The sequence below is a fragment of the Rattus norvegicus genome, chromosome 4 (genome assembly GCF_036323735.1).
Source record: "Rattus norvegicus strain BN/NHsdMcwi chromosome 4, GRCr8, whole genome shotgun sequence".
NCBI lineage: Eukaryota > Metazoa > Chordata > Mammalia > Rodentia > Muridae > Rattus > Rattus norvegicus.
The window spans coordinates 158,291,473-158,306,774 of record NC_086022.1 but is presented as its reverse complement, the minus strand read 5'-3'; the positions used below and the strand labels follow the sequence as shown (position 1 = coordinate 158,306,774).

The window sequence follows — 15,302 nt, the reverse complement described above, 5'->3', positions numbered from 1 at the left end:
AAGGAAGGAGAAGAAGAAGGAGGAGGAGGAGCAGCAGGAGGAGGAGGAGGTACTTGGAATTAATCACAGGCACACCATAGGAAAACACTTGGAGCTCAGAGAGCCATAACAATATTAAAATGCAAGTATTATAAGGATTTAGACTGGTAGGTAGCAAAAGTAGCTTAGAGGGTTAAAACAGAGTAATATTTGTCAGTCGTTGTGACCTTAAAGATTTTTAAATAAGTATAATACAGTCTCAATAGTTGGGAGCTAGCAGGGTTAAGAAGAAAACTCACACACGTTTATAAACAGCCAATAACAACAATGTAATAAAGCTAGATAACAAGAACAATAAAAACTGCAGACGGGAAGAGAGAGGCAAAGATTAAAACAGAGACTGAAGGTACACCCATTCAGAGCCTGCCCCACATGTGGCCCATACATATACAGCCACCCAATTAGACAAGATGGATGAAGCAAAGAAGTGCAGACTGACAGGAGCCGGATGTAGATCGCTCCTGAGAGACACAGCCAGAATACAGCAAATACAGAGGCGAATGCCAGCAGCAAACCACTGAACTGAGAATAGAACCCCCGTTGAAGGAATCAGAGAAAGAACTGGAAGAGCTTGAAGGGGCTCGAGACCCCATATGTACAACAATGCCAAGGAACCAGAGCTTCCAGGGACTAAGCCACTACCTAAAGACTATACATGGACTGACCCTGGACTCTGACCTCATAGGTAGCAATGAATATCCTAGTAAGAGCACCAGTGGAAGGGGAAGCCCTGGGTCCTGCTAAGACTGAACCCCCAGTGAACTAGACTGTTGGGGGGAGGGTGGCAATGGGGGGAGGGCTGGGAGGGGAATACCCATAAGGAAGGGGAGGGGGGAGGGGGATGTATGCCCGGAAACCGGGAAAGGGAATAACACTGGAAATGTATATAAGAAATACTCAAGTTAAAAAAAAAGTTTAAAAGGCAAAAAATAAAAAATAAAAAAAATAAAAACTGCAGACAAGGCACAAACTTAAGGGTAATAAGTGGCACACCTTTGAATAATGGATGGGCCACTGAAGAAATTAGGAGGAAATTAAAATGTTTCTGGAATGGGGTTGCAGAGTTGACCCAGCAGTTAATAGCACTTGTTGCTCTTTTAAAGGACCTAGATTTGTTTCCTGGCACCTACACAGTGGCTCATAATCATCCAGTTACAGGGAATCTGATACCCTTTCTTACCTCTGTACACAACAGACACACAAGTGGTAAATAGTTATAAACCCATCAAAACACTCATAAATATAAAATAAAATAGATACAATTTTTAAAATTCCCAGAATTGAATAAAAGAGAAAACTTCAAGAAAACTTCATTTGAGACAAAATGAAGATACAATAAAAGAAAGCTTATTCATTGTGTCCATATCAAAATAGTTCAGAAAACTCAATGATTAAATTAATGAAAATCGTTCATTCTTTAGAAAAGCAACAACAAACAAGAACCAAAACAATAAATTGATTTAAAAAATTATTTTAAAAATCCCACAAAGAATTAATCAAAGAAAAATGACTGATTGGAAAGAAAAAGAAAGGTTGACAAATTCGTAGCCAAATTAAGCAAATAAAGGAGAAAAGAGACTCAAAGAAATAAATTTAGAGATGAGAAGTTAGACATTGTGACAGCCAGCCATGAAATTCAGAAAACCATGAGGACATGTTTCTATACCTTTACACTACTAACTTGGATAACATAAAAAAGGATGAATTTCTAGATGTATCTGACATACTCAAATTAAACCAGGAAGTAAATAAACAAATCTATAATCAGCTGCAAAATTGGGCAATAGTAATAATAATGACAACAAATTTCTCAAGTAATAGAAAGGCTGAGACCACAGAAATCATTGTAGAATTCTACCAGAACTTCAAGAAATAGCTGATATCAAATTACTTCAATAAAATGAAGAGGAATCTTTCCAGAGCCTTTAGTGAAGACCACATTACCCTGATAACAGTCCCAGATAAAAATGCCACAGAAGGGAAAGTTAGAGTCTAATAGTTTTGGTGGATACAGATGCAAGATGGACAATTAAATATTTACAAACAAAATCTAAGATCATAGCAAAACCTCACACAATAATAGTAGGAGATTTCAACACCCCACTCTCATCAATGGACAGATCATGGAAACAGAAATTAAACGGGGATGTAGACAGACTAAGAGAAGTCATGAGCCAAATGGACTTAACAGATATTTATAGAAAATTCTATCCTAAAGCAAAAGGATATACCTTCTTCTCAGCTCCTCATGGTACTTTCTCCAAAATTGACCATATAATTGCTCAAAAAACGGGCCTCAACAGGTACAGAAAGATAGAAATAATCCCATGCGTGCTATCGGACCACCACGGCCTAAGGCTGGTCTTCAATAACAATAAGGGAAGAATGCCCACATATACGTGGAAATTGAACAATGCTCTACTCAATGATAACCTGGTCAAGGAAGAAATAAAGAAAGAAATTAAAGACTTCTTAGAATTTGATGAAAATGAAGGTACAACATACCCAAACTTATGGGACACGATGAAAGCTGTGCTAAGAGGAAAACTCATAGCGCTGAGTGCCTGCAGAAAGAAACAGGAAAGAGCATTTGTCAACAGCTTGACAGAACACCTAAAAGCTCTAGAACAAAAAGAAGCAAATACACCCAGGAGGAGTAGAAGGCAGGAAATAATCAAACTCAGAGCTGAAATCAACCAAGTAGAAACAAAAAGGACCATAGAAAGAATCAACAGAACCAAAAGTTGGTTCTTTGAGAAAATCAACAAGATAGATAAACCCTTAGCCAGACTAATGAGAGGACACAGAGAGTGCGTCCAAATTAACAAAATCAGAAATGAAAAGGGAGACATAACTACAGACTCAGAGGAAATTCAAAAAATCATTGGATCTTACTATAAAAGCCTATATTTAACAGAACTTGAAAGTCTGCAGGAAATGAACAATTTCCTAGACAGATACCAGGTACCGAAGTTAAATCAGGAACAGATAAACCAGTTAAACAACCCCATAACTCCTAAGGAAATCGAAGCAGTCATTAAAGGTTTCCAAACCAAAAAGAGCCAGGTCCAGACGGGTTTAGTGCAGAATTCTATCAGGCCTTCATAGAAGACCTCATACCAATATTATCCAAACTATTCCACAAAATTGAAACAGATGGAGCACTATCAAATTCCTTCTATGAAGCCACAATTACTCTTATACCTAAACCACACAAAGAACCAACAAAGAAAGAGAACTTCAGACCAATTTCCCTTATGAATATCGATGCAAAAATACTCAATAAAATTCTGGCAAACCGAATTCAAGAGCACATCAAAACAATCATCCACCATGATCAAGTAGGCTTCATCCCAGGCATGCAGGGATGGTTTAATATACGGAAAATCATCAACGTGCTCCATTATATAAACAAACTGAAAGAACAAAACCACATGATCATTTCATTAGATGCTGAGAAAGCTTTTGATAAAATTCAACACCCCTTCATGATAAAAGTCCTGGAAAGAATATGAATTCAAGGCCCATACCTAAACATAGTAAAAGCCATATACAGCAAACCAGTTGCTAACATTAAACTAAATGGAGAGAAACTTGAAGCAATCCCACTAAAATCAAGGACTAGACAAGGCTGCCCACTCTCTCCCTACTTATTCAATATAGTTCTTGAAGTTCTAGCCAGAGCAATCAGAAAACAAAAGGAGGTCAAGGGGATACAGATCGGAAAAGAAGAAGTCAAAATATCACTATTTGCAGATGATATGATAGTATATTTAAGTGATCCCAAAAGTTCCACCAGAGAACTACTAAAGCTGATAACTTCAGCAAAGTGGCTGGGTATAAAATTAACTCAAATAAATCAGTAGCCTTCCTCTACACAAAAGAGAAACAAGCCGAGAAAGAAATTAGGGAAACGACACCCTTCATAATAGACCCAAATAATATAAAGTACCTCGGTGTGACTTTAACCAAGGAAGTAAAGACCTGTACAATAAGAACTTCAAGACTGTGAGGAAAGAAATTGAAGAAGACCTCAGAAGATGGAAAGATCTCCCATGCTCATGGATTGGCAGGATTAATATAGTAAAAATGGCCATTTGACCAAAAGCGATCTACAGATTCAATGCAATCCCCATCAAAATACCAATCCAATTCTTCAAAAAGTTAGACAGAACAATTTGCAAATTCATCTGGAATAACAAAAAACCCAGGATAGCTAAAGCTATCCTCAACAATAAAAGGACTTCAGGGGGAATCACTATCCCTGAACTCAAGCAGTATTACAGAGCAATAGTGATAAAAACTGCATGGTATTGGTACAGAGACAGACAGATAGACCAATGGAACAGAATTGAAGACCCAGAAATGAACCCACACACCTATGGGCACTTGATTTTTGACAAAGGAGCCAAAACCATCAAATGGAAAAAAGATAGCATTTTCAGCAAATGGTGCTGGTTCAACTGGATGTCAACATGTAGAAGAATGCAGATCGATCCATGCTTATCACCCTGTACATAGCTTAAGTCCAAGTGGACCAAGGACCTCCACATCAAACCAGATACACTCAAACTAATAGAAGAAAAACTAGGGAAGCATCTGGAACACATGGGCACTGAAAAAAATTTCCTGAACAAAACACCAATGGCTTATGCTCTAAGATCAAGAATCGACAAATGGGATCTCATAAAACTGCAAAGCTTTTGTAAGGCAAAGGACACTGTTGTTAGGACAAAATGACAACCAACAGATTGGGAAAAGATCTTTACCAATCCTACAACAGATAGAGACCTTATATCCAAAATGTACAAAGAACTCAAGAAGTTAGACTGCAGGGAGACAAATAACCCTATTAAAAAATGGGGTTCAGAGCTAAACAAAGAATTCACAGCTGAGGAATGCCGAATGGCTGAGAAACACCTAAAGAAATGTTCAACATCTTTAGTCATAAGGGAAATGCAAATCAAAACAACCCTGAGATTTCACCTCACACCAATGAGAATGGCTAAGATCAAAAACTCAGGTGACAGCAGATGCTGGCGAGGATGCGGAGAAAGAGGAACACTCCTCCATTGTTGGTGGGATTGCAGACAGGTACAACCATTCTGGAAATCAGTCTGGAGGTTCCTCAGAAAATTGGACATTGAACTGCCTGAGGATCCAGCTATACCTCTCTTGGGCATATACCCAAAAGATTCCCCAACATATAAAAAAGACACGTGCTCCACTATGTTCATCGCTGCCTTATTTATAATAGCCAGAAGCTGGAAAGAACCCAGATGCCCTTCAACAGTGGAATGGATACAGAAAATGTGGTACATCTACACAATGGAATATTACTCAGCTATCAAAAACAATGACTTTATAAAATTCGTAGGAAAATGGTTGGAACTGGAAAATATCATCCTGAGTGAGGTAACCCAATCACAGAAAAACACACATGGTATGCACTCATTGATAAGTGGCTATTAGCCCAAATGCTTGAATTACCCTAGATGCATAGAACACATGAAACTCAAGAGGGATGATCAAAATGTGAATTCTTCACTCCTTCTTTAAAAGGGGAACACGAATACTCTTAGCAGGGAATAGAGAGGCAAAGATTAAAACAGGCACAGAAGGAACACCCATTCAGAGCCTGCCCCACATGTGGCCCATACATATACAGCCACCCAATTAGACAAGATGGATGAAGCAAAGAAGTGCAGGCCGACAGGAGCCAGATGTAGATCTCTCCTGAGAGACACAGCCAGAATACAGCAAATACAGAGGCGAATGCCAGCAGCAAACCACTGAACTGAGAATAGGACCCCTGTTGAAGGAATCAGAGAAAGAACTGGAAGAGCATGAAGGAGCTCCAGACCCCTTATGAAAAACAATGCCAAGCAATCAGAGCTTCCAGGGACTAAGCCACTACCTAAAGACTATACATGGACTGACCCTGGACTCTGACCTCATAGGTAGCAATGAATATCCTAGTAAGAGCACCAGTGGAAGGGGAAGCCCTGGGTCCTGCTAAGACTGAACCCCCAGTGAACTAGATTGTTGGGGGGAGGGCAGCAATGGGGGGAGCATGGGGAGGGGAACACCCATAAGGAAGGGAAGTGGGGAGGGGGATGTTTGCCCGGAAACCGGGAAAGGGAATAACACTCGAAATGTATATAAGAAATACTCAAGTTAACAAAAAAAATCATAGCAAAATAAGATCATTTATGTTAATCAAGTTGGCCTTGGTGCAGAGATTCAGGGATGAATCAAACCACAAAGAATCACGAAATGAAGTCATTCAGCTAAGTGGACTCAAAGACAGCAATTACATGATCACTTCATTACATTCTGGAAAGTCTTCTGACAAAACCCAACATCTCCTCATGACAAAGGCCAGAAAGAGGCAAAGACTGGAAGGAAGGCACATAACTCAGCATAACTCAGTCTGTGATGAGCCCATAGCCAACACCCTGGGGATGAATCATTTCTACTGAGATCAGTAGCAATGTAAGAAAGTTTACTCTCTCCACTCCTATTCAACATAGCACTTGAAGTCTTATCTAGAGTAATAATGAATGAGTGTGTGTGTGTGTGTGTGTGTGTGTGTGTGTGTGTAAGGAAGTCAAAATATGTTTAGCTGTATATAGTGTAACTTTACACATAAACTTTAAAGCCTCCACCAAAAGGCTCATAGAGATGATAAACACTTGCATTAAAGTGATAGGCACACAAGAATTCCTAATTCACAATCACAAATACTGAAAGTTAAGACATACACATATTCCTTAATAACATAGGAAATAATCACAAATAAAAAGAGTGAGGGACAGATAGAGAAGGGAAAACACAACCACAAAAATGTAGAAATAAACTCAACCAAGGAAATAAACATAATACTTTATAGTGAAGAAAAAGACTTAGGGAAAAATCCTAGAGGATAGCAAAACCTATCTTGCTCATGAATTTCAAAAGTTAATCTAGCCCAAACAGTCATGCTACCAAAGGAATCTTGATCAATGATACAGAAACAGAGTTTCTATCATGACATCATGATAGAAGTCAAGAAACCTTAAAAGACTGAAATAGCTCAGACTCTTTCAAAGCCACTGAAGCTGTGGCTCTTTCACAAGAGCTCATCTCTATACATTCACCAAGTCTCCTCTCTAGGGACCAAAGCTTTACCTATGGAATTTCAGGACAACTCAATCAACCCCTATCAATTTTCAAATACTACTCGAGATACTTGAAAAAGTCCATGCGTCTGTGAAAAAGAATCAGAGAAAAATTTTCCAATCTATGGAAATAATAGAGTTTCCTTTAGGCAAAAAATATTGTAGCACAAAGGAAATCTGACTCATCCAGCACGGGGATTACCAAGTCATATGTGTATCACTTCTGTCTCCTAACGCTCACATCCTTAAGACAGCTGATACTAAGGTGACTTTTACAGACACTAAAGAGTCTTTAGGAAACTTGTGGGAAGTTTAGGAAAGACATCCTATATCAAGCTCACACTCCAGGGAAGCCCTGAGTTCTAATGTCTAACTAAAATTGCTTCTTCTGACACTCAAATCTGTTCCTCCTCTAAAATTTCCCAATAGAATTAAAGTACTTAATGAGTCCTTAGACATTGTGTGTCAGTTTAAGAAACTGAATTGACTCACAAAGTCATGTGAGACTGATCTATGAAACAATCTGGTGGATAGCACCTTGGTAAAAAAGAGTCAGTGAGTCCACACAGTTAGCATCTAAGAGTTGGTAAAGGAAAAGGAACAGAAGACCAAAAGAAAGCATTTATTGCTAACTTGTAAATATGCACATTTTGTGCCCAGCTGTGTGCTGGTTGTAGATAGAGACTCTCAGCCTCCTGTCTGTGAAGAAATGTGTGCTTGACACAGACAACAAAACAAAACAAAATGAAAACAACCAGAATACAAAATGTGTTTCCACAAAGGAAAATTGGGACCAAGTTAGACTTTGAGAAAAGCAAGGCATTTACCAACCAAAATAACAGAATTGTTTTGAAGCCTCTCTGCCATTCCTCTTAATGTTTACCATATACTTCATCATTTCCTCTTTTGTGGTCTGGAGTGAGAAGTGGCGTGGTATCCAATAAACTCCTTGTCCTTGTGCAAGAGAGGAAATTCTGACTTAATTGCACATCTGTAGAGTACGTTAGCATACTGTTCTATCCAAGTCTGTTAGGCTTGAACTTTTTTTTTTTTTTTTAGGCTTGAACTTTTAAAAAGAGAGCAAAGGATTCACCTTTTGAGACCCACTTTTCAGGGGCTCTTTCTAAACTGAGACGAGAAGGAAAGGGAAGAATGAATTCAACCAAATCGCCTGCATCACACCACACAGGTATGACCTGCAAGTCTTTCTTTGCTTGTTTAGCTCTCCGATTAGAAGTTTGCTAAGGGTTAGGGTGATGGAAAAGCCCGTAGTGAGGTGGAAAAAAACAGAAGAGAGGAAAGGTCAGAACTCTTTCTGAGGAGTCCAGAAGAAGGAGTGGGGATGGGGAGGCAGAGCCTGCCTGTTCACTGTTTCTACCTTCTGTGATACTCTGAGTGTCTTTGAACAAGTCCTTCACTTCTGTGGAATTTACTCTAATTGTCTGTAAAATGTATGTTGGGGATAAGGAATGTTTTGTCTAATTTACAAAAAGCTTAAAATTGAGATGCTGAGAAGAGGCTAGAAAAGCAAAGAGAGAACATGAGGTAAGATGAGAAGAGAAGAAAGGGCAGAAGCATGGAGGGAAGGCCTTAAAGTGCAGAAGCTTTTTTAAACAGGGGAAGTAGAAAGGAAAAGCTCAGTGCTTCTTATGGTGTGGTTTCGAGGCTAGCAGCCCCCCAGAAACAGATGCTTCCACACAACTCTCCTGAATTGTTAGCTCGGGGGATGAAGACCAGCAACCTTCAGAGGGCACGGATGTGTGGGCAAGCATGGGGACTAGAAGGAGTAATGGTAGAGTCAATTCAAACTTCTTTTGCGTAGCTCTTTGGGAAGATCTAGTGTATTTTCTCTTTCTTCCTACAGAGAGAGAATGCTTCAAAAACTCCCAAGTGCTTTTATGGACGATGGCTGGGGCCTCCATCCTGTTTCTCAGTGTCTGTTTCATCACCAGATGTGTTGGTGGGTTCTGAAGATCAAAGTCACACTTGTTTCTCCATAGCAAACACTAGCGGTAGAAACTTGCTTGGTGCATCACTTTTTGTATAAAGAGGCCTTTTGTTTTTGTTTTCACAAAGTTATGTGTATGCTATATTTTATTTTCCTTGGCCATTTTTGTTGTTTAACAGTTTCATACATGTATGTGATGTTTTCCAATTACTCATTCTCTCACACTCCCTCTATGTCCCTCCCTTAAGGATCAATCCCACCTGGTCCCTTTACCAATTTCATGACTTTTAGTTTGGTTTTGTGATCCATTTAGTTTAACATGGGTCATCTGTGCAATCACTGGAGAAGTGCATCCATTGGAAGATGATAGGGTCACTCAGAGTACACAATTGAAGGGAGCACTTTCCCTACTCCCTGAACTTATCAATAGGAAATACTCCAACAGAGGATCTGCACTCCTCCAACCACATCTGAGAATGAATGGACACATTCTTTGGCAAACCCAGTAAGCCACTGTTAGTTTCGGATTATAATAGCTGTGTCCTATCCAGAAGATGACGTTTCTCAACTATCTCCTAATAGTCAGGCTTTTACATCCTTTCCCTCTTCTGCAGTGTACCAGGGCCATGAAGTGGGTGATTAATATCTGGTTTAGAGATGAACACTATCCATCATTTGTTCTCAGCACCTTGTGTGGTCCTGTGCTTCTGCATCCTCTGTCAGTCACCAGAATGACAGCATGGTCTATCAGGCTGAATTCTGTTTGTCTGTCTATGGATATAAACACAAATACATAAACAGCAACTTGGCACTATATTAATTTTTGTTTCTGGGTTCCACGTCTCCCCTCGAGGTGTCCCGATGCTGCTGGTATGCTGGCTTGGAGAGGGCAGAGCAAAGTCCTGAAAGTGTGGGGTCCACAGTCTGCCTCTTCCCTTGGAGCTGTCAGTCGCTGCTACAGGCTGGGCTGAAAGATTGAAACAAGATACCAGTCTGGTTGGAATCAAGTGGGGTGTGTGTGTGTGTTCTCTAAGAATCTTAGTGTTGCGGCTCTTTTAAGTGGAGGCCTTCTCTGACATCTTTAATGAAGCAACTCTCTGAGATGATCTTAGCTTGTTAGTATTTCTTTTGTTGTGGGGGGAGAGGTTTGAACGCATACACTTGATTCAGGGCATGAGACTATCCAGGGAGGGAAAAAGTCATTGGCTGAAAGCTAAGGCTACTGAGATACCTCATTTTCATGGAGAGGTGTTCTAGGTGCTAGGTTCATGAACTACCCGGCTAGGGGTTGCCTGATTATGTGCTCTAAAGCAGACATGGAAAGAGGGAAGGAGCTGGTTTTACTCCTGCCCCTTTCAAGTTCTCAGATTTCCTTATGTCGGACTATGTTCTACCTCACCAGTTCCATACCGGTTCCTCTTGCAGCATTGTCTGCATGCCCCACATTAGTTTAGCTGAGTGGTTCTCAACCTTCTTAATGCTGCGACACTTTAAAATAGTTTCTCATGTTATGGTGACCCTAAGTGTAAAATTACCTAGTTACTACTTCATAACTGTAATTTGGATACTGTTATGAATAGAAATGAAAATAAATATCTGATATGCAAGATATCTGATATGCAACCACCAAAGGGGTCAAGACCCACAAGTTGAGAACCACTGATTAAGATGAGCAATGGTATTCAAAGACTCAGTGAGGGTCTGCGATGTTCCCTGCTGTGGAGTTTTTGACCAGATGGATAATATCTTTTTATTTCACTTTTCTCCGTATCTGTCCTCAAGTTCTAGGCTATTTCCTAAGCCAAAAACTCAACTATAACTGAATTTCAGTCATCTCTAATTATTTTTGCAGTGCATATTTTCCATTCTCTTGGTGCTCTGGAGTTCTCCTTCTCAGAACACTATCATTAGATTAGCCTTCTCTTTGAAAAGTTAACCTGCAGCTAAGATACCTGGTCAGGACAAAGAACACAACAATTTTTTTATGGATTGAAGGTTTAGATGGTTAGATATAGCTCAGAAAGGACTGCAAACATGTATCAGAAAAATAGCTTATTTTTTTTTATGTGAGGAAAGCCATTAAATGTGAATTACTCTTTCTTTGAGGAAGGGCATCCCAGTGTGGAGGGGAGGATGTTTGGTGAGGAAATATTGTGACCACTGTTGGCTATTTTGTTATGAGGGCAAAACAAAGGGCAAGGGCTTCAGCACTGAAAAGGACCCAAAGCATTAACTACATTCCTTTCCTCTTACAGTAACATATCACAGTTTTCAAATTTATGGGCAGAAGAAGTTACAGCCACATAAAACTATTAAGGAGCTTTCCTGCTACCTTGAAGCATCAGGTATAACTCTCTGGAACACACAGTATCAGTAGCAAAGTTTCTGGGCATTGTCTGAAGCCTTTCTCCTCCTAGGTTCAGTCAAGAATTGCTGCCCTTTGAACTGGAAACATTTTCAATCTAGTTGCTACTTTTTCTCTACAACCACCTTAACCTGGCCATCAAGTCTAAATAATTGCTCAGACATGGGGGCTCACCTGGTGGTTATCAACACATGGGAAGAGCAGGTAATTGGCCAACAGGCATCTCAGTGCTGATGCCTGCCATGTTCTCTACAGATTATGTCCACTGGAACCTGTGATGTTTGATCTGCTACTGTTGCCAATGGTGTGGCAGTCTCTGTCACTGTCTCTTGGCTTATTCACAGGAGGAGTTTCCATATTAACTGTAATGGGGGAGGGGTAAGAAGCTAACCCTAGACTATTTTGTTGGTGGATACTTTGTATGAATGAGGGCAAACATCTAACACAGGTTGTCTTCAGGCTTATTACTTCCTCATAATAAATAGATACATCATATGTGGTTGCCATTAAAAATAGAGAAACATTGGATGGATTACTAAGAATGTCCTAGAACTTAAGAGCGTCTTCATCTGTTGAATTTTCTTACTTGTAGTTTCTCACAATAAAAAAAAATTAGGAGATAGCCTTCAGTAATCTTACATTTTTAAGCATGCTTATCTGTCAGGTTTAGTCTCAATTCTGCTTCACCTCTTCTAAAAACGAATTATTTTTAACATTTTTTTCAGAATGAAAATACCTGATTTCATCTACTAATTATCATTATTATTCTTATTAATTGTATGTCTTCCTTAGGAATTCCTTTTTCGCACAAAACCCAGAAAGAAAGAGTTTTACATTGGACTGACAGACCAGGTTGTGGAGGGTCAGTGGCGATGGGTGGATGATACACCTTTCACAGAGTCCCTGAGGTAAGTACTGCTCTGCAGGAAAATTATCACATGGGATAATCCTAAAGTGAAAGCATACTGAGGGAAATTCTCAGGTTGGCTTTTGTTACAATGATGCAAGTTCAGGTCCATCACTGGTGATACTGAATGCATGCAAGAAGAAGAAACTGGTAGGTACAGGTCTTAGCTTTCCCATTCCCTATGATTGCCAAAGGAATAAAAGAGAAATGTTAGGTGAAAATGATAAAGAACTGAAGAACCATTGACTTACAATGCAGATTTTTAAAAGGGTAAAAATGGAGTTATGCCCTAAAATAGAAATAATGGAAAAAAATAATAACTTGGAAAAAACAGAATATTCTTATGTTCCTGTTCTTTTTCCCCTTAATAATGGTCTGCGTCATTGGAACACCATACTTTAAGAGTTTCCAGTTGGTTTCCATTATTTCTTTTTGTTGAAATCACATAATTCAATAAAGCAGCAGCTGTGAATTCAGGGACTTAGCTGCCCTGAAACCTGAGAAGATGTGACTCACTGTACAGGAAGGGTGACCCAGGAAAACACAGACTCTAGCAGAGCACAGAGAGTGAGAGTGGTGTGAGGAAGAAGGGCAGAAGCAGCACATCTGCCAGGCCAGCAATCCTCACCATGGTGCCTTTTTCTGGGTTCAAATCCATGGATCTGCATAAGAGCATGGAAATACAGTAAGATCCCACCAGCTGATGGCATAGGTAAATGAGTTTTCTTCACTGATAAAATGGAGATTATAAATCCCATCTCCCAAAATGATAGTAAAATAACAAGTATGTAAGTTGCTTACTATATCGAGCCTCCTGTTTCTGAAATTTAAGATCTCTTGTGTTTTGCCTCCACAGCTTCTGGGATGCTGGAGAGCCCAATAACATAGTTTTTGTGGAGGACTGTGCCACCATGAGGGACTCTTCAAACCCCAGGAAGAACTGGAATGATGTATCCTGTTTCTTCAGTATGCCTTGGATTTGTGAGATGCCAGAAATAAGTCCTTTGGACTAGGTGCAAGGGAACACAGAAGACATGGTTTACATGCACAAGGAAGAACAAAAGTGAAGGTAACAACACCTAAAATCCAACACAAGAAAATGGCTGTCGGGCATCAGAAAGGCCACATATGTATGTGTTATTATGAAATAAGTAAAATGAGTTTTTTTCCATGGCTAAAAATCCACAGAATCATCTGACGTTCTCGCCATAACCTGAAAGTTCTCCTTTCAGAATATACAAAGCAATTCTCTAATAAATGCAGCAAGACAAAAGGGAACCTCCTTTTCACATCTGTCTTCCCCAAGGGAATTGATATGAAGGGAGAGGTAGAGACCAAGTACTGAGTCCAGCAAAGAAGACATCTGTAGAAAGAGACTTTGGATGGTCACCATGTCATCCCATTTATTCTCCATCCTTGGGACAAGCTTAGCTCCTCATGCCATTGATGCATAGATCACTTCAATGTTCTCCAACAGTGAGAAAGATGCATCTTTGAGTCTTGAAACTTATCTGCTGCTTGGAAGAAAGGCATGGCCTTCATCCTATCTTCATATGGAGAAGCCAGACAAACTTTAGCTCCTAACAAACTGTGATACAGCCCACTCTTCCTGGACCCCCATTTTCTCTGTGTTCTCTTCTATCAACTGGATTTCACCTGTAGCTGTATCTACCGCTCAAGTAGAACCAGAGTTCAAAGTAAAATTATCCTTTATAAATTCAATTTCACATTTTTCTGTCTCAGGACTTTGCATTTATTGCCTGACATTCTGTCAATATAGACCACGTTTCTTTCAGACAGTCCTAAAGGGACCTTCAGCAGCATTCACACACTGCAATAAACATATATGCTTGAGTAGGGAAATTAAACAAATTAAACTGATATATTAGCATTCTTCACATGCATTTCTAGTAGACTTTCTAACAATCTGATTTTGAAATTGATAGCCTGTTAAATACAAAGAAATCTTATGACCATGCATTTGACTTTTCATTTTTAAAATATTTTTGTTTGAAAATTTCATGCATTTATATAATTCACTTTTGATGAACCCATCCTTATTCTCCTCACTACAATCTGCCCCTGTTCACCTCACTGTTTTTCCCTGACAATTTCATGTGCTTCTTTTGGTTTTAAACCTATTATGTCCACTCAGTGCTTCCTGAATGCACTTGGGTATAAGACTTTCTACTGGAACATAGATAGCGTCTCAGAAACCACATCCCACACTCCACCTGTTCCAGCAGCCAGAAATTACCAACTGATAATCTTCAACTGGAGGTGGAATTTCATGAGTTTCATGCCATTCATGTTGGAATTTGGGATGTTTTCCATTGCTTTTATTATACTGAGATATGTCCCCTGTGTCCCTAGAATCTCTAGGAGTTTTATTAAAGGTTCTGGATTGCATCAAAGGGCCCACAAAGAAATCACACAAACCATGTGGTTTCTGTCCTTGGATTTATGTATGTGATTGATTACATTCATTGACTTGTATATATTGTGGCATCCCTCCATCTCTAGGATGAAGCTGATGTGACTGTGACAGGCGACCTTTTGGATGTTTCCACTTTTCTATTGCTGTGATGACACATAGGCCAAAAGAAGCTTGGGCAGGGGAAAGTTTATTTTACCTTAACATAAATTGCCGATTCAGAAAATTGGAGATAGGGGGATCATCGAGTTGAAACATCAAGAATGTAGTGTTTTGTACATTAGGTTACAGAAAAACAACTTTAGTCACAAAAATAGGGTAGTAAGCCAGTCATATTCACAAATGACAGATACCTGAAAATGACACCATTAAAATTTAAATACAACATTCAATGGCCCAACATTTAGTGAATGTCCCAAAGATTAGTCACTTTACTACTTTTAGTAAAA

General features: G+C 39.4%; 1 protein-coding gene across 4 annotated transcripts; it reads left to right on the top strand.

Moving 5' to 3' along the window:
• Nucleotides 1-8,167: 8,167 nt before the first annotated feature.
• Nucleotides 8,168-14,151, top strand: Clec4e (C-type lectin domain family 4, member E). Of its 4 annotated transcripts, XR_005503275.2 has the most exons (7): nucleotides 8,169-8,388; nucleotides 9,064-9,159; nucleotides 11,403-11,492; nucleotides 11,565-11,716; nucleotides 12,305-12,420; nucleotides 13,276-13,488; nucleotides 13,608-14,151. XR_005503275.2 is itself a non-coding variant. In NM_001005897.2 (6 exons), exons 1-6 carry the CDS (start codon nucleotides 8,352-8,354, stop codon nucleotides 13,430-13,432), a joined length of 648 nt encoding a protein of 215 aa, NP_001005897.2. In that variant the 5' UTR covers nucleotides 8,308-8,351; the 3' UTR covers nucleotides 13,433-13,464. The 4 variants fall into 4 exon arrangements, 3 of the variants coding, with proteins under 3 accessions (XP_038963937.1, NP_001005897.2, XP_038963938.1); NM_001005897.2 differs by lacking the exon at nucleotides 13,608-14,151 and having other exon boundaries at nucleotides 8,308-8,388; nucleotides 13,276-13,464; XM_039108010.2 differs by lacking the exon at nucleotides 8,169-8,388 and adding an exon at nucleotides 10,001-10,159 and having other exon boundaries at nucleotides 9,093-9,159; nucleotides 13,276-14,151.
• The last annotated feature ends 1,151 nt before the right edge of the window (nucleotides 14,152-15,302 follow it).

Coding starts and splice junctions, on each gene's coding strand:
- Clec4e (NM_001005897.2), top strand. CDS start 8,352: ATGAATTCAACCAAATCGCCTGCATCACACCACACAG. Junction 9,160..11,402: donor TTTCATCACCAGATGTGTTG/GTGGGTTCTGAA, acceptor TTCCTCTTACAG/TAACATATCACAGTTTTCAA. Junction 11,717..12,304: donor TCAACACATGGGAAGAGCAG/GTAATTGGCCAA, acceptor TGTCTTCCTTAG/GAATTCCTTTTTCGCACAAA.